Source organism: Anser cygnoides, chromosome 10 (assembly GCF_040182565.1).
Source record: "Anser cygnoides isolate HZ-2024a breed goose chromosome 10, Taihu_goose_T2T_genome, whole genome shotgun sequence".
Classification (NCBI taxonomy): Eukaryota; Metazoa; Chordata; class Aves; order Anseriformes; family Anatidae; genus Anser; species Anser cygnoides.
Genome location: NC_089882.1, coordinates 7,796,927 through 7,823,217, shown reverse-complemented (window position 1 = coordinate 7,823,217; position 26,291 = coordinate 7,796,927). Strand labels below are relative to the sequence as shown.

The following is a 26,291-nucleotide window of genomic DNA, read 5'->3' as shown; positions in this document are numbered from 1 at the left end:
ACACGATGACCCACAGGTTTTAGCCCCACAGAAGTGTAACAGTGGGAAGTAAGCTGAGATTTCTGATAGACTGCCAGCACGCTGCTTACAAGTGCTGCTATTCCAGAACAAAAGGTATGCATAAATTAAGCCACTTACATAGAGAACACACTGGATATCTGTGATGCTGATCTCTTCTACTAACACAGCTGCTGGCCAAGCCTTCAATTTTTCTGTTGCTCAGCAGAAGGGCAATGCTGAAGTCAGATGCCAGACAACAGCATTAGAAGAAACAGCAATTCTCCAAAAAGAGACAGGCATATATTACAGCATTTGTACAATGAGTCAGAAAAGGCTGTAAATCAACCCAAGATCCTCTGGAATGAAGCTGTTTTAGAAATATAAAATCTCTGTCATCAGCTAAAGATCTAGGAAGGCAAGTCATTCATCTGGGCTGTATTTCATAATCCCATGCTATCAAACTTATGTTCTAGCTTTCCCTTTCCTCAGTGAAGCTGAGTGCCCCTTCCAGGCAGCTATTGCAAGGCGTGTAACATACTGTTCTCCTTCTTATGCTCCCCATGAGAAAAATTTAATCAGATGCATCAAGTTCTGGTTCAGTTCTCAACTCTGCCACAAATCCCCTGTACGACCACCGGCAAATAACATATTTTCTTTGCATTTATCATCAAAAAAAGAAAAATAACAACTTTTCTCTAAAATTCTTGTTTGACCACATAGATCAGAACAGCTCAGTGATGGCCTTTTACTATGCTTTTATACAGAAATTACCAAGATAAATAAATACCAGTTATGGGTCAACATTGTACAAACAGTAAAAAATAAAAAAAAAACATCTTCACTGATGATACTCTTGAACAGATATACACAGAAATAATAGAAAGAGTAAAGGTAATTTTAAAGTTTAATCAGAAAATTGAAACAATGAAAAAATATTAGGAATGCAGAGCTCGTTAGCGCAAGCAGAGTCTTTTAGGTAGAATACCTGTTCAGCTGTCCATGCACAGAGCAGAACATTTCTTGTTTACTTGTCACCAAGTACAATGACCACTATGATCCCAGCTGTAATCAAATGGATAATTGAAAGTGAGCTAATCTTTCCACTACTACCTGCTATGGAATTACCTGGCTGAATACTCCCACTCACTCCAGCAAATCAAAGGCTAGCAATTATTACTCTGAGCAGCTCCACACTGCTGATGGTATCTTTCCCACAAACAGAAAGCTTATGCACGATGATCTAAATTAGTACAACACACTCATTTTGGTTTCTTTCCTGGCTATGTAAAAATTAGATTTACATTGTTACACTCACATTTACATAAAGCATAACAATGAGTTCAGTAGCTGGGTCAGCAGCAGTTCATCTGCGTGATATCCATCTGCATCATTGCATTCTCAGTCGGTTTTAATGCATCTTAAGTCACAAAATGATGTAATGGGAATCAGCCTGGCTACAGCTTCGCATCTACTTACTGTTCTATTTATGAAGACTGATGGCAAAAAATTGTAACAGGCAAATAAGAGAAACAGTATGAAATGCATCTACAATAATAAGGAACAATTATGTGTCACAAAATGTAATCACTTGGAAATTCAGTCTGGCAAAGAACTGGACATTTAATTATTATAATCATTCTAAACAAGAACTAATTGAAAGTGAAGATTCACTTTTATCTAGAATTTTGTTCATGAATTTTAAGTAAGTTACCTATTAGGATATAACCAAAGCTATGAAAATCTGAACAAATTACTCTCCTTCCAGTAAGCCCTCCTTATGCAGTACAAGCATGCTCTCCTTTTTTTCAAGCATCTGAATGAATATTTCTAGCTAATGGCTAAATTCTTTTCCATATCTAGATTCAAAGAGGCAAGGAATATGTATACTTTGGTATTCCCCTAGAGAATGGATTTATTTTAAGAAGAACTATGTCTATTTTCAAATTTTGTCTCTTCTTCATGCTTCCCTGCCATCACTCATGAATGTAAAAGTTAAAGTACCTAGAACTACCTAAAGAAATAAATTTACTTGCACAGATATAACCAAAGTATGCCCCACAATAATTGTTACTGATTTTAAGTGCTATCTTTTCACCTTCAAACAACCTTGATAGTTACTAAATCACAGCTGAAAATACACAAAGACATTTACTCACTCAGCATCGGGATCAGCTTTGTATTTTTCTGTTGTACCGTGAGAACTACCTCACACAAATCCTTATTGTTTGTAGCATAAGCTTTTTTTTCTATGACCACCTAGATTACTTTCATGATCTAAACTCATTTAAAGCAATTTTACATATCTTAATGTCATAAAGTCTTATTATTGATGCACTGCAGAAGTCCAGGTGTATGCTTCTGTGAATTGCTGCTAGGTCAGAACCTGAAGAATCCAAGGTGCGTTTCAGATAGAACCAAATCTCCTTGTGTTTTCTTGCAAAATTTAACTTGTATTGTTCTGTATAGCAAAATCCAGATTCAGGAACTGCAACCACAGTTGAAAGGAGAAGTATTGTTCTTTTCGCTGACTCTTTTTGTAAGTTCAAAGAATTAAGTCAATAGCATCATCACAAAAAAGGGTCTGTCTGACAGCCAAGCAACACAGTTGCATATGCCATTGTGCTGGTAGTGACCCACAGGTTTATTCTTTGCTACCGTGTTACCTATAAAAGAAGAGCAAACAGTTACCTACACAGAATCAATCAAACAAGGATGATAAAACATGCTTGGCTGATGCAAAGCAACTGTATAAAGGATACATCATGAATGAACTTGTCCCAGCCAGACCTACTAAACTTGCACAGAAACAGACTCCATATGCAAATGTTAAATACACTGTCATTCAATCGTATAAAGAAGACTTGCAGATAAAGAAATGGCTATTTAATATTAAATTGCCAACAACATCTCATGGAAATCTTCTGCTTTATTTTGCTTAGAGTCATTTTCAACAGCAATGCCTACAGCACAAGAGCATGACTTACATCCCCAAAAACCGTTCATGCAAATTGCTACCCATTCCCAGCAGTCCATCTTATGGAAGGCAACTACAGATCAGTCGGTTTGGCTACACACTAAGGAGGGGTCACATCAGACTTCCCATCCTGAAAATGGATGAGAATAGGCAGCCTGCAAGGAGGAAGCTTTGTCAGCCCTTCTCTGTAGTGTCTAGACACATTACAAAACTTAACAGACATAGCACAGAGAAGTTTTTATTTCCCTCCCCAAGGTAACTGGTGTAAAACACAAGCTCTTCAACTTTTCACATTTTAACTGTCCCACTCAGCTGCTAACTACTCACCTAAACACTGAGTAGCACCAGGAGTCTCCCATGTTTCTTATACTTCAATTATTCTCGTATTTTCACAAAATAAAAAGATAGAAGTCTTAAAAGTGATTACTTGGCATTTCCTCTTTCAGTGTATAATTAACCTGTGGAACTCATTGTCCCAGCTAGTTCTGATCCCGAGGTCTTAGTAAGCTTTAAAAATTGATTAGAAATTTAAATGGTAATGAGATCATCTTTGCTACATAACACAGAAAAAAAATTAATATGGGATGGATCTCAACTCTCATGCTTTAGATATAAGCCAAATATTAAATTGGAAGAATTTCATGTATGGGTACATTTTCTATAATTGTCCACAAGGGTTTTGCTGTATCTTTCTTATTTAAGTATCCCAGCACTGAGCCACACGGGCTGATTTATGGTTTGGACTACTGGTCACAATCAGATACAACAGTACTCTATTTGTGCCGAGTTTTAATAATGCATTTAATATATATTTTACTGATGGAGCTGAGTGTGAACAAATCTTTGGTTCATTTTTAAATCAAAAAATAAGTTATACAATACTTTTTTGTCTAGCAAGGGAATCTTTTTTTCCATCCTCTCTATTCCTTTCCATTTTCTTTGCAGACCAATATTGCATGTGCCACAAGCTACTGTTCAGAATTTGCAGTTACCGTTACTCATTATATTTGTGCAACATCTGTACCTTGGTAGACAGAGGAAACCACCCACGAGACAGACAAAGTATCTACAGAAGAAATATGCATGCAGGAATAAATTCTGTGGCACAGCTTCTGCTGTCTAGCAAGTAGACATCTACGTGTAAGTTTGTCACCTGGATCTTCTTTAAGAAGAGAGAAAGAAGTACTCGCTGGGAATACTCTTGTAGATGGGCACACTCATGCTATGAAATCACCCATTTCTCTCCATGTGACTTTGGAGAATCCTAAACAACTCAGTTTGGTTGGAACCATGTCTGCAGCTGGACAGAGTGAATCCAGTGGTCTTTAAGAAACCTGATCTGGTGGGGAGGTGGCCCTTGTTCCCTTCTCTAGCATAGCCAATCACTAGTTGAAGTTCAGGACTCTCTTTCATCATTTCACTGAGATGTTTAACCACTAACTTTGTTATTCATATCTATAAATCTGTTGTTGCAGTACCCCAAGACTCCAGTCAGAACCAGGATCTCCCTTACACTGTTGCTAAGCACTTGCACAATAAAATACAGTCCTACCTTAACGTGCTCAAATCTAAAATAAAAAAAGGCAGCAAAAGGAAAGTAAAAACATGTAAAGGAAAAAATGAATAGCCCTCATGTCAGTAACACAGTAGAATGATTCACATCTAAGCACAAGTGCCAGTTTGCTCATCCTTTCAATTAAATACCCCTCAATCTCCTATGGTGATAAAAATCAATGCAAAATGCATCACTCTGCATCCCAGCAAAGTAGAGGACGAGCTTAATGAAATAACATTTGCACTCATATTGCTACACTCTGCCCTCTGTTAGACCCACACAAACTCACTGGAGTTGATGAATTTGCACAGGTCTAATTGCAGGCAGGATGATTTGTCCCACTCCAGCTTTATAAAGACATCCCTAAACTCATCAGAATGCATTACCATATTCTGTAGTTTGCTGGTTGCAATTTTTGTCATGGATAATAAAATAAATGATCCATGCCAAATTTGCCCTTCTATTAGTAAAATCCCACTGGCTCAGGCTGCTTCTTTTCACTGTTTAAGAGCAAGAGTCATGAACACAGGCTATATGACTCATGTGGTCAGTTGACCTCAATGAAGTGAAAGGCAACTGTTCATAGGAAAGAAGAGACAAACGCATGAACGAAGACTTAATGCCTCAGGCCTTCAGTCATCAATGCCAATGTAAAGTTCCTTCTTCTAGCTTTCATCCCTCTAGAATCTCCGAAGGGTATCATGGATATTTAACCCTGGCTAATTCTTTCCCAATAAGGTCCTATTGGTACAAAGTGTCAGCTCTTTTCTGGCATGTCCAGAGATTAAGTTGTCTTATTTAATACACAGAACTCCTACTTGCCTGTCTTACCCTTCGGTGTGATGCTACCACACTGCCCCTTACCTCTATATGAGTAGCTGAAGTCAGCTACTGTGAAAAAAAAAAAAACAAAGGCTGAGGGTAATCTATACCTTGCAATAACTGAATTCCAGTTTCCCATACTGATTCTAGGCTCAGCTTTCGGGTGCAGTATCAGTCACAGAGCACACAGCTGGGCCTAGGCACACCATAGACTACATCTTCAGCTTTTGGTAAATGATTTGCAATGACTTCTCCGTCTGCTCAGGGGGGATGGACATGATGACCTGCAGGAACTCCTTCCAACCCATACCATTCTGTGATCTTAAAAACAGGAATAGGGTTTTTCAGACCCTATTTTTTTTTTTTTTTTTTTAAGTCAGATTTCTCCGGCAAACCTGCCACCATGGAATGTGTGTGTCTGGGCTCTGGACACTGATATCACACCACAGCTGCTCAAACCATCTAATTTTCCTTCTTTCATCCAGAATTAGTACAGTTTTCACTCCTTATAACAGCCATTATTAAACAACATTTGGTGTCAGTATTTGCTTATTAACTCAGACTGTTACCTAATCAACAACATTCATTCCTATCTAGAAGAGGCTGGAAAGGGAAAAGCTAAGCATATGTCTTTGCTTGCTATTTCCTGCTGAAGACTCATGTTTTATGATACATTTAGAAATACAGTTTGCTATGACTTGTTGAACTTCAATGCACTGAACTCATTTTAGATTGTTAAGCAGACAGAGAACATGATATTTTCTTTCTGCTGGCCATTAATTAAGAAATAGGATGGCACAGCAAAGCTTTGTTTAAAAAACAGGCTGTCTACATGACAGCCTGTAATTAGAAATTATCTGAACCAGCCTGATTTCCACTAGTATTCAGTGTCCATAGTTCCAGTGATGTCAGTACAAATTCTCAACAACTCCTAAGGCCGTCATTCAAAAGCTAAAAGGACTTTCCAGTAGCACAGGATTATAACTTTAGATGACACTGGTAAAGACCTCAGATTTATGTACTCGGTCTGTAAGTTGAAGAATTGATCCTGGAACATGATTATCCCACTAGCACTGATCACAACTGAAATATTTCTTTGGTTTGACTCCAGCATCCAATAACTTAATTAGGCTGGGAATGAAGGGGCAATTCTGACTCAGAATTTTCCTCCCTGGGAATGATTGCATTAACCACCACTTTCCAGAACATTGAGGAGTCCAGCACTGGTACTCACACCTGCAGATGCAATGCAATAAGCAAATGCCACCAGCAGACTGCCACCTATATTTAAATAGGTGATCTCTGTACTTGCCTTTGTGGTTTTGACTTTATTTCCACTGCTGCAAGACCAACCTGAATAGTCTGGTAGTACTTTACAGTCCTCTCCATCCAAACAGGGGTTCATATGACACCACCACTTCTGTAGAACAATAGAAGCTTGAAAAAGAAATGGGAAAGAGAAACAGAATACAATCTTTTTTAAAACTGTTGGTTTTTGTAAGGAGGTTGTGCGTTCAATTCAACAGGTTGCTGTTCAAATGTTTGATTACAAAAAGTAGAACCCACAGTTATTGTTTTAGTGGCTTATCACACTGACAGTGAGCTAAAGATATGGTTAAAAAGAAATCACAAACACACGGAAGGGTAAATGACATATGCAAATGGTGAAGATAGCCAAGCACTGCTACAGAGTGTTTTGACTCCCATTTTTGAATTGACATCTGGAAGTGCCTTACCACTTCCACCATCTACAGAGGTGATTTCCTTCCTTCATTTGCATGCTCCAGCTATGTATCTGCTGTAAGGTGGTATGAAACTGAGGCTTCTCTTTTAACCAGGATATGCATATGTGAGGCTGGATGAAGAAATGCCAGTTTCTCCCTCCACTGGGTAAGAAAATAGAATTGCACAGATATGTAAGCATGTGAGGTCTGTCAGCAAATAGTGCAAATAAGGATATCGAAACCATTGGAAAGTATTAGATAATTAACTAAAAATCTCCTTGCAGTTACACTGCCAGTTTTGCAATATGTTTCAGGAGGACTTCAGTAGTACACTAACTGTGCAAATTTATTAATTTTCTAGCCTTAAGCCAATTTCTGTTAATAAGACAATGTTTGTTATTTTTATAAACATAGTCATGACTTTTTAATACTGCTGATAACATATACTTTCCTACAAACTACTGCAAACTTCACTACTGCAAACTTCAGCATGTATTTCTCAGTTTTGCACTGTTCACAGGATTCATCAAATTCTAGAAAATTATTTTTAAATATATCAGTTCATAATCGTACATAAACTAAATTGGATTTCAAAATAAAATATGGCAGAAAATGTTGATTTAGTTTGCATTATTCTACTATGTGCAGAAAATATTGAACTGCATGCTTTAAAAGACACTACATCCAAAAGAGATGAACAAAAATAATTTAGTCTACTTCTTGTAAAGCACTTTTTTTCCTTTTAATTTCAAGGTAGATTCATATTTCTACTACCTTCAAATTAGGGTGACAAGCAGGCAAGCTGACATCAGGATATTGCCGAAATGCTCATTCAATTACTTTTGTTTTGCACTTTCTCTCTCAGACTACCTGAAGAGCACTATGAAAAATTTATTTCTGAAACACCAGTTTGGCTTATAAAAGATTTTATATTATAAATGATTTTTTCAACCTCATAAAATTATAAAACGAATGCTTGATTCCTGTCACCCATCATTTGGATCTTAGATCATTTGCATTGATGCTGGTCGATGGTTGATGAAATGGATGAAACCTGGTTGTGCTTCCTAAGAGGTGATGTATCACTTCCACTACAGATAAATAGTCTAGTCATTTGTTCCAACTTCTATTCCACATTTATTTCAGATAAATATGACCAATCTAGAAGGCTAGATTCAAGAAGACTGCAGGCATCTGCAGAGACCTCAGTACAAGATCCTGGTAGTAAGCTGGCTGTGTCTTCAGAGCTCTGCTTCAAAGCCACAGAGCCCTCCTGGGAGGCCTGGCTACTGCACCACACAGCTCCGCACAGTGCTGTTGTGAGCCTGGATGTGGGGACATGCTAAGAGTTTGCCTTCACTCTGACACATGAACCTTCTTTCATGTTTACAGTGCTACCTTAAAAACATAAGTTCAGCTTCAGACATTAAAAAGCCACCTCTCTCATTCAGCTGTCCCTTCAGATGCCTAGAATCCCTGCTTCTAATACCTGCTCATTAAAAAAGGCACTAGTTGACTGGCCAAAAATGCAGCACAGAAGTGGATTCACGCAGCACTCTTGAACAACTGTGCCCATGTAACTTTCTGGTCCACGAGGTCCATGTGGAAATGAAGTACATAAGACAGTGAACCAAGCCCATCACTTCCAACAGTGCAATCTTTCATTAAAACAAGCACAGGTGAGAGTGGGAAACACTGTGGAGTCAATCTAACTCAAACAAGATCCACAAGCTCTTCAACAGACTGCCTATTTCACCTTCTATTCATCTCTTGTTTAGACACTTACAGAGAAAATGACTGCTACTGTTCTGTTGACTGATTTCTATTCCGTGCCAAAATCTCTCTTCAGATTAATGGCAACACTTTGAAATACTTAATACAGATCTCATTCTATTAACTTTCAGCAAATTTCTCATTCTGCTGTAGCAAAGCACTGATTCTTGCATCCACTTTATGTCCAATTTCTTTGTAGTTCTAATGTCCACTCTGCACCTGTGTGTCCTAAATGGCTGTAGCTGTGTCAAGCACACTCCTGGGATTAGTCTATTAAAAATCTCCATCAGACCCTTACACTCATCTTCAGAGCAAGAGTTCCTTAACGATTGTTGTGCTTGTAACTGTGTGACTCTCTGAAGAATGTAAAGGTTTCCTCTTCTTTTCAGATTGAGGCAGTCTTGGAGAGGTTTCAGCAGATGACTTTTCTAAGAAACGAGAGCAGTTATGTCATACTCATATACAACCACCCTCATGAAGAGAAAGGAGACTGCTTCAGTTTGACATTTGCCAGTCGATTGCTGGTGGTTACCCTACGAGAAATATATCTTCTGCTGACATCGTTCCCTAGATGATGTGGCTCCATGGAAACAGTAGATTCATAGAGATTAAGGCCAAAAGGTGCCAATACATCATCTTGTCTTGCCTCGTGCAATTCACTGTGTTGTGCCCCTAGCTGTGGTTGGCTACACAGTGTCTTCCAAGCCATTTTTGATGCAGGTGAAGAAAGAAACTTCTCCCACTGACATTTTTTTATGACATTAAACAATCTCAGCATGAAACAGCCTTGCTTTTCTTCCTTTTTGAACCTCTTCTGTTGTGCTTTCTTCTTCTGTATTACAGGACCTGTTAGCAATCATCATTTTCTCCCTGTGAAGGTATTGAACGTGTTGCAATCAAGTAACTTTTCAATCTTCTGCCTGATAAGCTGAGCTGATTGAACTTCTTCAGTTTCTCAACACAATGCATTTGTCTTTATTAACACAGAGTTCTTTCAAAGAGGTTCAACTTCCTCCTTGCAGAACCATGCCATGTGACTACCTTGGGCTTGTCATTAGTTGTTCCTTTGCCCCATCAGATGAAATCCATACATTTTTTGTCAGGATAGGTTCTATAGGTTCTATACTTGCTTTCAGGTCACTGCTGAAAATGTTTCAGAGGGGCAGATGTAGAGCTAAGCACCGTGAAATCTCAGTATGTATGTGCCATTTGACTACCACTTCCTACTGCTGACTCTGTGGAGATGAACGTTTTTGAGGTATGCTAGGTAACTGATGCTGAGCAGTGCACGTATGCGATAATATGTCATACAGTTCAAAGTTAAATGGCTTACAAAAAGTAAGACTTAAACCCTCAAAAGTATTTAGGAACCAAATCTTTAGCTGAATAAGCTATACATTATTTTCCAAGCTTACTTGGAAGGTCTGGACTTCTGTATTAGTCTTGAAAACGCCTCAAGAAATAAAATCACTTGCGTCTGGCAAATCTGTTTTCAAGAAAACCACAAACTCTTGTTATCTATTCTCCAGGAATTCCTTGTTATTTAGATACTGTATCAGCTTCTCAGTTTTTTGCAAAGGACTGAGATCAACCTCAGTTGTCTCTAAGTATCTAGTCCACACTGCCTACATTCTCAAAATTGGCCCAATACTAGTGCTCATCTAGAATGTCCCAAGTATTCTAAAATACATTTTAAATTTCAACAACTGACCAGAAATCTATTAGTCAGCTTGTTAGGACTGTAAATTACACATGTTCAGAATTTAAACATAAAAATGAAAAGCTTAACCCCAGTAGATCTTGATTAGTGGGTTCTCTAATTAACGAACTAGAAAATACTTCACCATTCTATTTCTTACCAAAAGCAGAACAGTGACACTGACCTGCCTCAGCATTAGCAATTTCAATATTTCACATACTATGGGCCAATAATTTTACTTACTTTTATTTAATAATTTCTTTGTATTCTACTTTAACAAACAAATTCATGTTGTCTGTAGTCAGGACAAATATAGATGTCTTTCCTACCGCATTGGATTAAGCTGTCCATACAAATTTGCAATACACTATTCATTCTATTTTTTTTTTTTCCTCTCTTTGAATACTGACACAGCATTAGCATCCTTTTGAGTACTCAAGTATTCTGAAATACATTCAAAAGCAGTGGGAGGGAAATCTCCTCAGCAATTTGTACTTTTATCTGTTTGCTATGCATTGTTTTTTTTGTTTTCTTTTTCCATAAGCCCTCTTCCTTTCAGTCTGGAACCCAGATGGGCTTTCAGACAAAGGTGTCCTGTTTTTTTATTGCGGTTCTTTGACCTTCTAGAAAACCCTTAAATTCTTTAGTCCCATTTGCTTTCTTTTTCTAATCTGAGTGTTTCTTCCTCATAAATTCTAGGACTAACAGAATTGCCTGGATGGAAGATGATTTGGCTAGTGATGACTTACTCTGAGGTATTTAATGCACTTCTCTCCAGACAAAAGTTATCAATAGAACATATATATAAATCATAACTTCTATAAAAAATACTTAGCACTACCCTCTTTTTATCATGATTTTCAATGGGTAAAAGCTTCTCCATGTGTGACCAAAAATTTTGTAGTCTGACACAAAAAGTGGGTGGCATTTACCAAACACATACTCAGCTGAGTGTGATCTACATTGTTTCCTCATTTTATCTAAACACAGGTCAACATGTGAGCAATTTGAAGCAGAAACTATGGTACCAACAACCACGTGCATGCCATGCATGATCAAGAGCACAGAGACAATTGCTACTCTAATGTAAATGATAATTACTACTGGATAAGGTCTGAAGTTCAAAAAAAAGTGCTTTAAAAGTTTACTATAAGTCAATTGCTATGCAAATTCTTTTCTTTTGGTTAGAAATATTAATCTGTACTTTGGGCACATCCTTCCCTTTAAACTCAGAGCAAAATATAGGCAAATTAAAGATCCCTGCTTTTGGCAAAAAGGTGTTGGAAAATAAAACATCTGTATCAGTCTGAAATATGCAAATTCAAAACTTTTTTTTTTTTTAACTGTTTCTGGTTTCCACAGCATAGAAGCCTACTGAAGGATGTGTACAGAGTGGGAGAAAACACATCTAATCCTGAGGCTAAGGAAAGATAGTTATAGTTTCTGTGCTACCGCAACTGAAAAACACTGACTGTTGTCCCACATGCTTGCAAAAATAAGTGAAATATGTTAAAGCATTACCCTAAGAGGGAAGGTGGAATCAAAGGCTTCCACTTTAGAAACCAAAACCTTACATTCATAATATTTTGTCTTATTTAATCTCAACTATGCTTGAAGAAAAAATAGCTATTAAATTCTTTTAGCAACTATTTGCATTGACAAATTCAATTAAGCTCCCACTGTATCATGCATTTATGTCTTTCTATCATGGAATGATAATGTCACCTTTGCAGTCCTTAGGCAAGCTTAAAACAATGCCTCATTTTTATTATCTTTCGTATATAAAAGTATTTCTGTTGCTTGATGCATCACCTAAAAACAGAGAGTACTTCTCAATAGACAAAAAAAAATATTTAACAAATTGTACAGTTAAAGTTGATTGTGTTCCTAAATTACAAGGCATGAAAAGTCTAAGCAGTTAAAAACCTATTTACTTAAAAATAAAAGGTGGAAAATGCGTTAAACAAAAAATCAGACATATTGCATGTAGTTAGAATTTTATGTCTAGAACTAAATAGCTCTGAAAGTTTAAAAAATTTGGACTTCGAGGCTTTTGCTTTATATTTAACTTGTAACGGTTGCAATTTCATGTGGAAAAAAATGAAAACAAGCATCTTCCTTATGAATTAATAAAATGGAGGATCTATTAACTTCTACATCAGTATTAATTAGCAGTGAGCTACTTGAGTATTGTCTCAATTTGATTTGTTTCAATTCAAGTGTAGATCGTACAAAACTTTGTTTTAATATCTTTTGAATGCTTACTTATACATACATGACAGAAGACTTTCACGAGACTTTTTCTATGATTAAAAAAAAAATCTCAGTCTTGGTATAACTGCTTATTAAGTTAATAACAAGAGCATCAGCAGCAGCTTCTCCAGGGAATAGCCTCTGGTGGTGGGAGAAGGGCGACCCACAATTTCTGAACTGTCAATAAGACAGAGAGGAAAAGGGTGGGAATGAGGTGCAGAGTGAACCTTGGGTAAGGAAGTTTTATAGAGTTTCAGAATCCCTGGTCAACATTATAATAAAGGTATGATTTTAGCCTTAGTGTATGTAACACATTTCATTTAAAATGAAAACTGCTAAAACTGCTAGAAGTGTACAAATGGCAACACTGAGCTCTGAGAGGATTTCACATCTACCCAGGAAGCTGATGGAGAAGGGCAACTGCACCACATATTTCTTTCATCAGGTAGGTGTCCTGGCTTAGACACTGCATCCTGTGCAGCAGTATGCTTGCTCTACTCTACCAACTCTAACTTATTTTGGGTTACAACACACAAAACTGAATGGACATGGGGCATCATTATAGTACTGATATCCAGCATAAGAGCCCATTGGGCACATAAAATACTGAAACATTCATCTGAAGAGCAGCTCTCAAAATCAGATGTCCCAACACTACCTGCAAGCCCAGTCTTAGGACTGCATTTATTATCCAGTGACATTTTGGCCAAGCTATTATGTCTAAAGGTAACAGGAAGGGTTAATATCATTAGCTTGAATTTTTTGGCTTACGTTGTTTTCAGACTAGTTTTTAAAGGAGAGTTTTTGTGTGAAAAAAATAACAAGTTCTATTGGCACAGACATGAAATGGACGAGTACATATATTAAGAGGATTAATTACACCCAGATTTATGCACAGACTCATTATCATCAATGCACAGCAATGTTTTCAAAATTAACAAAAGGAAGGATTATGCTTTTGAGGCAGTAGGAAGTCAAACAATCAAGGAGACTAAACTTCTCAAACAATCTTAATGAACCACGAGTGAGCGGGAGACTGCTTACCTTCCACACATGAGGGCTGAGCCCTTGTTGTACCAGCCACCTGCCCTGGGAAGCAGGAGCACTTGACTGTTTGCGATCGTTCCTCAATCCGGTTCTTATTGCAGCAACGATGCACTGCCACAACTTCGCATGTCCCTTGCTTAACTTGGTGCTGGCCTAATAATTGCAGAGATAAGTGATGGAGAGCAAAATAAAACATCAGTGTATAAAGAAAAAGACAATACATATAGTCCTACAAGATACCGAGTCTCTCGAATACCCATTTAAGTCCCAAGAAGATGAAGGGATAAAGCATCTTGTAGGATCTGGCTTATTCCCTGAGTTTATCCTATTCTTACTAATAAAGATTAGTTCAGCATACCAAATCAATTTTTCAGCCAGTCTTCCTTGGCCCTTACAAAACCATAGGGAGAAAAGGAGATTGGACTAGTGAACTAGACATGTCAGACAAAAAGACACGCAGAGAAAGAGCACGCTTCTTCCTCTGGGTTCCTATCTTGCATTCGGGTTTTACATTCAATTCTTTCCTTTCACTAACAGACACAATGGAGGGGACAATATTTAATGCAAGGGAAAGTTAGCTTAAATAGCAGAGAAATCCTCTATCATAACAACATGTAGGTAGGCTTCTTTCATTGCAGGTAGGCTACGAACAAAGTAGGCTAAAAAGCTGTCATAGATAGTCAAGTGTTGTCAAAATAAATAAATAAAATAAAGCTATACAGAATTCCTGAAGTCCCTTCCAGCTCATTTTGAAACACACCTGTGATAAATGCTCTATCAATTGTCTTCCTCTCAAGCGCCTTTCCTCACAATTCACAGCCATCTCTGAGTTTTCTTTTCCTCACTCCTGCCTTCACGCCTTAACTGTTCTGCTCCTTGTACCTGACCATTTTCCTCCACTCATCCTCTGTCCTGCCTAAAACCCTTGCTCAGAAACCCCACTTTATAAAACTCCTCTCTTCTTTGCATAAGTCATTTCCACCTCCTCACTTTTCTGAACTGCTCTCAAGTGCTTCATCTTGCATTTGTCTTGTCTTATTTAGAGTAGAACCTTGAATGCCTCTTATCTATGTTTCTAAAGCACCTTGTAAATTAACAGCACTGTGTGTGTGTGTGTTTGGTTTTATTTTGCTTGTTTGTTTTTTTAATAAGTGAGGTAGACAGACAATGCCAAGAATAATAAAATTATTCACCATCAAAGTAGTACAGGCTCATTATATCAGAAGAGATTACAGTACAGGTATTAGTGTAGGTGTGTGGAATAGTGGAGGTACAGCAGGATAAAGGAAGGTGAGAGTGAGAGCATTTTTCAGAAATACTGAGATGCAGCGAAACAAATGAAAACACTACAATAGCAAGCTTGGAGAATTGCCCTGAGTCCTAATCTCTCTGTTTGACCCCTTCTCACACACAAAACCCCTTTTTTTTTTTTTTTTTAAACAGTACCTGTTACTAGATAGATAGAGAACACCTTGGTTTGACGGAATATGGGCAGGTTTTGTTATTGAATGATTAACTTTACTGTACTGCTTGGACAGAAATTTTTATGAGCTGATTTAAGTGGGAAATCTCAACCTTAAAAAGAGTTAGGAATACAATTTAGGCTTCTAAATGGCTTCTCCACAAAAACAAACAAACAACAACAACAACCAGGACAGCTTTCAAATATATACGTAACTTTTTAAAAGGTTGGCTTGGCAATGTTCCTTTGCTGTGCGTGGTTTGGTTTCACAAGCTGGAGGGCTTGTGTTTCAAACACAGCTGGAGGGCTGCCTGACTTTTGTTGCCAAATTTGTATTCACAACCACCTCAATGGGCAGAAAACTATGTATATACAATCTTGGAAGGAAAATACAGTCTTTATTTGTGCACTCTAAATGTAAAAAGAAATTCTATATACAGAGGTGTTTGGTTGTTTGTTTTCCTGGGGAAAAAGCTACACTGTGGTTTTAAGCAAAATATGCTACAGTAGGAAAATGCATAATGTATTTTACAGAAAGTTGGAAAAATGTTGAAGACAGCATAAAAGTATCTTAGATAGCTACTGTACTAAGTTTATTGGCAGACTGAATTTTCATGCAAGTACCTAATACCGTATCATGAAAAAAAGTGAAAACAGCTACCAGCCTGTAGGATAGTAGCTTCTCTATAAATCAGTAAGGGCAATAAATGCATAGAGAAATTAAAATCGGCCACACCACTTCATTCCAAAGTATTTTTCCACAAAACACCTCAGCATGACAATGTTTGGAGAAAATAAGTAGATGAACAGAAATCCGGATGGAAAATATTTTATAAACTGAGGTTGTTAGTCTGAAAGCATTTACCTATTTATTTGTTGGATTAAAGGCCTGAGCCCAAACTCTTTGGAGTAAACAGGGAAAGTTTCCACTGATTTCCTACAGGGCTTAGAGTGGTGGTCCTGCACTCACTGGAGTCAACAGCAAAATTCCAGCTGACTTGAGGAGAGCAAGGTCACAGTCTGGACTGTCTCTTGAAAAGGACATTTTATAGTGGAGTAAAGAAAAAGCAAAAATTTGCAACTGCTCAAGCCACACGCTTGAAATTGCTATGTATCTCATCTGAAAGACCAAGCAGTCAGGTCTTGTTTTAATTAAAGTCATTATTCACCACACATTAGATGCCAAGATAAGAGCAGAAGCCATTTTGTCAGAAAGTACATCATAAGGATGGACTAGATCCAGCTCCAGCGATCAATATGTAGCTGAAAGAATGTCTGTTTTCAAGACCTAAACCTGCTTCCTTTAGGTGAATAGTCCTGTTAAGTCAATATCAAAATAAATCAAACAGGATTTGACCCTGAGTATACAGTCCAAAAAAAATGGGGGTGGGGGTGGGGAGTGGGGGAGGCTACTTTCAGTTATTTTGAGTTATCTTGTTTGAATTTTAAAGCACTGACACTGCTCTCCTTAAGAGCGAGGAGTCCACAGGCACACAGACACTTGGAGAAAACAAAATTAAGTTCCATTATAAACGCGTCCTTTGGATCACTATCTATTTTACTCTAAACTCATTCATACACAAGCAAGCACGAGGAGGTGTCCCCTCTTTGTCTGCTGCCATGGGTAGGATTCTAAGGCTTGAGAGTACTGCTGCCATGCAAAGGAAGACAGCGCTCTTCTCCCTTGTCCCTAGCATGCAGATCCTATGGAGTAAAAGAGCGAAAGGTACTAAAAAGCCAAAGACATCTGCATGCACCATTTGCATTAATTGGATTGCCCTTGTAATAGTCTTTTCCCTCCTACATGCTCACATCTATATTTCCTCCTGCTTGTTCACGCACATCTTAACACTCTTCATTCTGTTGAACACCCATATGCATTTCCTTTTAATATTCAGACACATCTGTGAACAATTGCCGAACAATTGCTAAGCGTTAACGTGCTAGCTCTATGTACCATTTTTCTCAGCATTCAGCCATCTAGAGGACAAGCACTCAGTTTGCAGTGTGGCTTTCAGAGTTAGCAAAACTCACAGATAAGCTTAAAAACTAACCATCAACTCAAACAGACTATTTTTGCCTAAATCTATTGATATCTGTTGTATCTACATTCGGGTGCCCAAAGGCAGAAAAAAGAAAGAATACAAGAATATTCTCCTGCAAATTTTATTCTCCATCTTATGCTAGATAAACCTTCATCTCAAGTTTTGAGTACATTTAAGTTACAGCTGAGAACATAAGGACCGAAATACTCGAGAACAGTCTTAAAATATTTTATAATCAATGGATTCTCAGGAAGACAACGTATTAGAGGAGCAGGGACTGAAGAGTTTTAAAGTGTGAAGATCACAGTAAGTGAATTCTATACCAGACACATCAGGAAAGACATTTCAGGGAGAACTGCAATGAGAGAGAGTAGAAAAGCAGACTTGGGAGAGCAAAGCCCCTTTGGGCTCACTTATAAAAAGTCCATAAATTCATAGCTCTTCACCTGTAAACCTATTCAGATCTGCAACCTAAGGGCTGTCAATATTTGCAGTTGAAATTCAGTTACATCTTCACATTTAAATAAAAGAACTCTCCAAGGAGAGATGCATTTTATCAGCAACAGTACCAGAGAAAGGTTCCTGTTGTTGAACACCTCCTGCATACCAAGAGAGGGGATGTCTGCCAGCCAAGTACTGGGGAGGACAGAGGACAAATCTTGAGAACTGTAGAACTCTGGGTTACCTCTGATCAGGAGTCTGGTGCACGTGGTGTCCTCCTTATCACAATTTCTTTACAGCTTAGCTTCCTTAAAAATACCAACGCTATTCAAGCTAACTAAGGACACATTCCCTCTCTCTCCATACAGGACACAGACATACCAGGAGAGGGCTCATTAAAGCAGCCTCCGGGACACTGCCTGCTATGAATTTTTATGCCTTCCATAATGAGATACCTATGGGTAATAACAGCCCCCAGGTGCCCAAGTCCAAAAAGCCTCCTACTGACCTCAAGAACTGGCTACAGGAATGAACTCTTTGTGTACTTTCCAGCCCAGAAGATAGTTGACTCTGCAGAGCTGCTAGGCAGCCTTCACAGCTTTCAGAGAATGCAGTCATCACCTCTGAAGAGCAAGTACAAACTAGGAATTTATTAGGCTTGTGCCTTGTAAGCCAGCACAAGTATTATATGTATATTTGGCTAAATAATCACCACTGAGCTGTTTATTCTCAGTTTAATACAGTTTTTCTATTAATTATTTGACAAGACCTTGTTTTCATTTTCTTCAAAGAAGTCAAGGCACAGATATGTAATTAATGCTCTTTGAAATCCCCAAATGGAAAAAAAAAAAAGGAAAATACAATTATTGTTAATAAAATATCAAACATCACAGTAATGTACTTTAAAACTACAAAGAAAATATCAAAAAAGAGGAAAGCCTTCAGAAAGTTGCTAGCCAATTCTGTCCACATCCATTTCATCTCTGTGACTAATTCTAATCACTCCCAAGGAGCACTCTTTCAATGCAATATACGTGTAGGCAGCACGCCTTTATCAGAAAACCTTAATCCTGGATAACCTCCTTTTTTTCTAATATCTTAGCTCAGAAATATATGGAAACAACATATTTAAAGGGAGTTTTTAATCTCTGTTTCATAAGCTGCTCCCTTTGATGAGGAAAGCAACTAGTACTGCGAAGAACAGTACATCTAGGACAATATGATCCTAGCACAGCACATTCTTCACTGAGCCTCAAAACCAGCAAGCTTGGTCTGCACAAAAATCAACTGCATCATTTATTTAAAGGGTAAGAGGATGTCTGTCAATAGGGAGATGAATGTCTATGGAACCTAATATTGCAGCAACAGTATGAGAAACAAGTGAGTTTAGAAGTCAGCAGCAACGCTGTTTGGAAGAGGGAAGCACTCTAAAAAGCCTGGTGACAGTTCATCATCTCTTCAGCTTTCATGTCATGTTAACTCTGCTTACACACAGAAATGCACACCAAGAGGCAAATATTCTAGAAAAACACATATTAAAGGACATAATATTTGTTATTTTTCACTTTTTGTTACCAAGCATACTTATGAGAACCTCTCCAGCTCATGGGGTAGCATGTTTGTTTGTCTTTTTGAGGGGAGGGCAGGGAAGTAGATAGGGAGTGTTTCTAAAGATGGCAGGTGGCCTTGGGAGATTTGGAACGTAAAATGAAGACACCATCCTCTAAGACAAAATTATAGCAGAGCATTTCTTTACTAACAATTCATCAACTACTGGATTTTTTCACAAATTATTTCATATTCATGTCAAGGTCCTGACTTAGATGCTCTCTTTCCTCAAGGATACACAATATTTGTATATACACAGCTCCTCATAAATTGTCTCTGCATATGCGATTCAGTCCAGCTTCACTTGTAAAGCTTTACCTTTTCACTTGTTGGCAGTTAAGAGACTGTTCAGAGATAGCCACAAAAGGACATTTCAGCTGCTGTACAGAAAAAATAGACAAGAAATATCTTCCCCTAATGACCATTATCTTCCCATTATAATAGGCAAAGTAAGATGTAGCACAAAAACAAATAAATAAATAAAAAAGTATCCAACAAGGTAACCAGTTTGCTATCAAATTCACATTCCTCAAACACAGCAGCATTGTGATTACTACAGCTAACATCTGTAACAAAGCAAGCAAGCAGAGGTACAATGATCTCACAGATTAAGGAACTGACACTGATGCTCAGAGTGCTCAGGCTTCCAACCCAAGAGTTTCTTCACAGCCCATAAAGCTTCATCCTGTGTCCCTATCAGCACATCTGTGCACCATCAGTTGTGGAAACCAGTAGTGTGCCACGTTGAAAATCATAATCAGCATTGCAACTGGATGAGCAGGGAACCAGCACTAAACCATTTTAATTTGTTTTGGGCAAGAAGTCACAACCTGAGGAAAATGACTCCCGAATTGTGCAACCAATTTGAGAGGAACCCTGGAGAACAGTTAATCTAGACGTGTATTACAAAAGATGGTGAGTGACCTCAAAACCTGATAATGAGACCTGAAAAGTTCATGAAATCAAAACTATAAGCTTTCATACGTGCAGGTAGAGGAACATGCTGATACAGCTGGAATGAATCATGTAATACAGTGAGTTCTTTGGCAAATGTCAGAGGTCACATCCATATGGAGATTAAAGTTCCCTGGAATAAGTAGTGTAGGTGACCGTAGATCAGACATAAACACTGAGACTTCTCCAGGGAACAAAGCATTAAATGTGAGTGGTCAATAAATCAAAATAGCTGAGACCGAAGTCGGTGCTGCAAATGGAGGAGAGAAAAGTTGCTGCAAATGAAAATAAAAGTGGCTGAAGAGTGACCTGGAAGCAAAAACAAACTAAACCATGAACCTCTCTCTCTACCTGCTGGGTGCTATGCTGAAGTTAATCAATAAGGACTACCTTTCAGCCAGGCAGTAATACTCATCCTTGTTCAAGCACACAGATCACTTGTACAAATGAAATCTAAAGCATAAAACTTCATGAAGTACCTTGCAGTGAAGTGGTGCTAATCATCTCCTGAGGGAAACCTTCACTGTGTAGCTATTTCAGGTGAGGCAGAGAAAAAAAGTAAGGGGAAAGATTTGGTTTTCCATCACATCTTGTGGCAAATGAGCAACATTGTGTTCTGTAATATAGGCGTATTTCCCACATGTCCCATTAACACTCGTTCTCGCTATTACATGCGCACAACTCTTTTTCTCTTATTTGTTTCTTCCTTCACAAGTATATCATGAGAGAAAGGAAAAAAGAATGAAACTAGTTCCCTGTAGAGTTTTCTGCTTGCCTGAAAAAAACAGGTACATACACATCTGTACATATACATCTGTGTAGGCCAATTTTACAATTATTCACCAGTTTATAAACTAAAATTTAATTTTTTGCCCCAATCATGAGGCATGATGGCCTCTCAAAAAAGGGTCACTCTTGCCCTAGGAAGGCAAAAGTAGCACGTCTGGGACCACAACAGGGAAGAATTATCCCATCCTCATCCATAAGTAGCTCTTCATCCGTGGCAGAAGCCATCCTGAGTGAGACATCATTGATGCAGCCCTGGCAGGCACCGGGGCCCTGGCGAGCTCATTGCCTCAGGCAGCCTGCTGCCATTTGCAGCTGCTCACTGCAGCCCTATCTACCACTCCGCTTGTACCATTTATTACTTCACATTCGTGGCGTGCCAGAAGTACTTTTAATATTATCATAAACTTTAATGGAAAAGAGGAAAGGAAAGGGGAAAGGGAAAAGATAAAAAGGAAAAGCTTTGTCTCATATATGCAACAAAGCAAATGTTGAGGCCTTGTGCCCTTCTGAACATGCCTTTATCACCTGAAGTACCAAATGACTGTTTGGGGCTTAGCTGCGCAAAACAAATGTTTTTTTATCTACTTAATACCAGAGGTATTTTTAACTCAGTTCATGGTCATTCATCAGACAAGAATTGTGTTTGTTCAGAGAATATGAAACACTAATTGTCAGAAAGACTTTAGCCTCTGCAGATTGGGTAAATGGCAGTTGCCAGAAAACACAGCAGATGTTTGGGAAAGAAGCATTTTCTTCATTTCAAGTGAAAATTAAATTCTTATTCTCCTGTCCAAATATAACAGGTAAAACTGAGGAGACCCAACAAGGCAACTTGTGTTCAGTTGCACTTCAGTATAAATTCACAATGTACAAAGAACTTGTGTTTTTATCTTTTTTATTTTTAAAAGGCAAAAGTAAGTTTCTCTTCTTTAATTAAACTACTTTTATGGGACTGTAAAGTAATAGTACTGTGCCTGAATTTGGCAGTTAAAGGTAAGCAAACAAGTAATTACTCATTAGTTAACTCTCATTGGAAAATCTGCTCAAGAAAGATCCAGAAAAACTTGTCATTAAATGGTGGTGTTTATGAAAATTTTTCTGGTGCCATTTCCTGTTTGACAGCCTTAGTTTAAAAGGCTGAATTCTGCAATGAATCTCTTCACATTAATTGGTCTGTGTTTATTATGACCATGTAGCACTACTCGTTGCTACTAGGAGAATTGTCTCTTTCAAAAACAAGGACCAGTGGATAACGCTGAGAGTTTGAATGATACATTTCCTGCTGAAGTGCAATGAAATTTTCATGCGATAGGCAGATCAGGCAAATGGAATTTCGAGGAACACTGAAAGCAATCAGATCGGTTAATGCACTGGGCACCAGGCCATCAGCTCCTCAGCTGGTCTTTAATCCCTGGAAAAGCCCCTGTGCCTTGATCGCCGCTGATTAATTATTTTCAGAGTTTGCTTCATTTTATATCAGGTTTTATATAGCTGTAATGGTTATCTTGGGTTTATTCTGATGGAATGGACAAGAAAAGCGTCGCAGGAGTCCAACTATAAGATCCAGCTGCCAGTTGAGCAATAACAGGTCATAAAACTAAATTGCACAAATGCATTTTTAATTCTGAGTGACATGAGGACTTTCAAATGGCTTCAGCGTGTGCAGACTCTATTCAACCTGGCTGAACAGCTAATTGAACTTAAGCTATTTTAACTATTATATCCATAAGGGCAAAGCATAAGTGAGGTTTCCAGAATGCTGACAGACTTTTTCAGTTGGTATTATAGAAAGTTTTTTTTCTTACACTGAAAAAAATAACCCCGCAAAGTGTCCAATATTTTATGCCATACTGTAACAGTAAAAATAAAAAATTAAAAAAAAAGAAAACCATAAAATACAGTCACAATCAAATAAAGTAACAATCAGAACATGATCGCAGTCTCCCATAGGTTCACATTATAACTCATGATCCTGAATTATATTTCTAACAGTCAAATAACAACTAAAAAGGTCAGAATTCAGAAGTTATGAAGGACTAGGTCTCCTATTTCATAGTGATGACTCTTTTTCAAAGCTTCATCATTATTATTTTTTTCAAGGTTCTGCAGATCTCTTCAGTCTCTTAACTTCCACTTTTTAATCTTCTTTACCACAGAATAAAGGTGCAAATCTAAAATTTTGACATTTCAGTTGCAAGTTGCAGCCAAAGAAACTCCCAGAGACACAGTTTGGAGATTTGAGTCTGGAGAGCTGTGCTCATTTCCCAGGTGCATGCACAAATGGTGCTGCCACAACACACCCTATCCTGATCTCTCGCTTTATTTCCTCTATGTTTTTTATATTGTTAATCCTATGATCTTACACATCAAAAGGCCTTTTTGCAGTCAGTATACTGCTATGCCATGTCTTAGCTTTGACACAAAGAAACCACATCTCTGAGAGAAAGTCGTACAGTTTAATCCTGGAGTCATATTCATGTCTCACTGTCATCACCCAAAGGGCTAAGAAGACTGTTGCAAACTATTTTATTTGGAAGGTGGGTTTCCACCACGACGTGGAAATTTGCTCCCTGATAGCTGAGCAGCGTGTGGGTGAAGCAGCAGTGCAATAACAGCGCTTTCCCACATCTGCATGCAGCCAGACAGTCACTGGCTTATTTTCAGGACACTTGATAAAGCACATCTGGATTGGTGGTTTGAAAGAGGTAGAATGGAAGATGAGGTTTCAGATTCCCAAAGGCTTTTATGTTCTTATCTTAGCTATAGGAACTACCTGAAAACATTGGAAATTAGATGTTTAAATGGCAGGAAGACACTTGGACGTCTTTTTAGTTCTTGGCCAAAAAACAAACAGGTCAGCCAGAAAAAGGGACAGATGTCATGCACTAGAGAAAAGGGGGATTCCCATTTTTAGCTGGAACATTTGTCACAACTGCGCAGGTTGCGTAAACAACGTAGTGAAATTGTCTTTTCAAAGTATCCCAGGTAGCTTGTCAGATTTGACAAACTTTTACTCTAACCAGAAAACAACAGGCCGCCTCACCTGGTGAATTTTCCTTTAGCCCTAATGAGACCATCAGCAAATGCAGAGATGAATTAGAATAGTCATTAAGGAGGCAGAGCATAAAAAATGAGCCACGGGAAAGGTCAGAGCAATAAGGGTGAATAGAGAAGAGCACGTGCCCTGTCACAACCACTGCAGATGTGAAGGAAACAACCAGGGGAGAGAAGCAGATGTTCCTGTTAAAGCTGTGCAAATTTGACGGCTGCTTTCAAGGATAATGGAGCAGCCATAGGTGGCAGGAGAGGGCATGCCATTAACTTACACAATGCTAGGCAGATTCCCCCAAGAGCCATTGATTTTAACAGAAATGCTCCACCTTCTCCCCAGCCTGAATGAGATTAAAGGTGACCTGGTAGAGTTGTCATTAGTTCCACTATCCTTCCACAAAGATGGTCCTCTCTAATTAAAATGCTTGGGTTTTTCCTCTTGCAGTGTGCACATGACAAAGGGGAAAATTGTCAAATGTTTCCTCAGATCAAATTCTCAAGAAAAAAAAAAAAGGCATAAAATCAACACTTACAATGCCTATTCTTCTTACCTCTTAAATCTGTGCTGATTTTAACTCATTTTAAAAAATTTCTATTTGTTTGACTTTTTCTGGTCTTAGAACATGCATTGCCTCACTCGAAAGTTGAATTTTCAGAATTTTAACACACACTGCAAATCCATAGAGATCACCATGTTATATATAGTGTCTTCTGGTACTTCCTTTAATTTAGTGTCCCACCAGGGACAGGGTGGGAAGGACCAACAGGCGTTGCTTGTGGTGCATGATCAGTACAGCCTCATAAAGGCAGATTTCCCTGCAAGACCCCTTGCTTCAAGTTCATGGGAACCCAAGCAAAGGTCAGTTTAATCAGTCGTGAATCACAACAGCAGGAGTCAGTAACAACTGCATTAGCGCCACTGTCGATAATGAGCTATGAAGCCCTCCACGGTCAATACAACATACTTGTACAACTGCTGGACAGGGCATGGAAAAAGACCTCATCCCTCAGCTCCTATCTGCTCAACTGTTATGTTCAGAGGACAAGTAGGACAGTGCATGTGGTTGCAGTGCCCCCTCTTCCACTTGCCTCTCCTTTAAACGTGAACAACTCTACTACCTCTCTGCTGGTGTGCCTCCAGCGCCCAAAGCGGAGGACTCGTGTCTGACAGCATCATTGCTGCCCACTAGGTGGTTCTCAGCACCAGTGACACTGGCCAAAATCACGTTACTCTCACCCAATCAGCTCAATACAAGAAAACAGCAAAAATTCTGTCTCTATCCAGGTGTGAGGGAAGGAGACAGCCAGAAAGAAACCACAGCCACAGCAATTTTTCTTAGGCAGATGTATTTACTAACAACCCTGCAATCTCCAACTAATTTCACGCTAACCACCTGTCTGAAAGCACCTCCCATCACTACCAAGCAGATCTGGATTAGAAACAATGACCTTGAGGTGAAAGGCTCCGTATCTCGTTACTAATCCATTGAGGCTTCCTGTTCTCTTGTGATTGCATCTTGTAATTATTTACAAGTGCTTCTTTTGAGCACAAGAAATTACAAGACTTTATTTTAGTGACTATACACCCCTGGAGTATGCAAACCTGGCCATTTGAGATTAAGCAGTATAATTAACTTATTTGTTACTGCACTACCAATTCTGCGGAGAGAACCCTCAATCGTCAAACTGACAGTCCTGGCTAGACCAGTTTAATCCTACCTTGACAAGCAGAACATTTAAGGAAAATAATTCAGACACCTGGAGCACCAAGCTGTAGCTTCTTTAATGAAATACCCTGGGGTTTTTTTTGTTTGTTTTTGTTTTGTTTTTAACTACAAGAATACCTACATTTCTGCATTAATAAAAATCTCAGTTTTGCCTAAAAAAAATACTACAAAATTTTATTCTTAGGCAGCACGCATGGCATTATTCGGCATAAAAATGCTGACAAAGAAATTGCTTTTCAAAAGTCTTCTTGTCACTTTATATATGATTTATTGCCTGCAAGCTTCCTGTTTGAATACTTCTAACAGTCATTTACTTTATACTCATGCATTACATATGAAATAGGAGGAAATTTAAACTGAGGTCTCC

The 26,291-nt window shown here is 38.4% G+C and overlaps 2 protein-coding genes across 3 annotated transcripts in view; both read right to left on the bottom strand.

The window, feature by feature from the left end:
• Window positions 1–886: 886 nt before the first annotated feature.
• Window positions 887–26,291, bottom strand: part of EOGT (EGF domain specific O-linked N-acetylglucosamine transferase) — a 116,534-nt gene continuing 91,129 nt past the window's right edge. For both annotated transcript variants that reach the window (XM_067002917.1, XM_067002918.1), the window contains exons 24-26: window positions 13,845–14,000; window positions 6,705–6,788; window positions 887–2,663 (exon numbers count right to left, since the gene is read on the bottom strand). The gene's annotated coding sequence lies outside the window, so the exon portion shown is untranslated. The remainder of the gene's footprint in view (window positions 2,664–6,704; window positions 6,789–13,844; window positions 14,001–26,291) is intronic.
• LOC106035502 (chemokine-like protein TAFA-4) overlaps window positions 887–26,291 on the bottom strand; it is a 60,861-nt gene continuing 35,456 nt past the window's right edge. The window contains exons 4-6 of the mRNA XM_013180372.3: window positions 13,845–14,000; window positions 6,664–6,788; window positions 887–2,663 (exon numbers count right to left, since the gene is read on the bottom strand). Of these exons, the coding sequence (XP_013035826.3) occupies window positions 2,652–2,663; window positions 6,664–6,788; window positions 13,845–14,000 (293 nt within the window). The 3' untranslated portion in view covers window positions 887–2,651. The remainder of the gene's footprint in view (window positions 2,664–6,663; window positions 6,789–13,844; window positions 14,001–26,291) is intronic.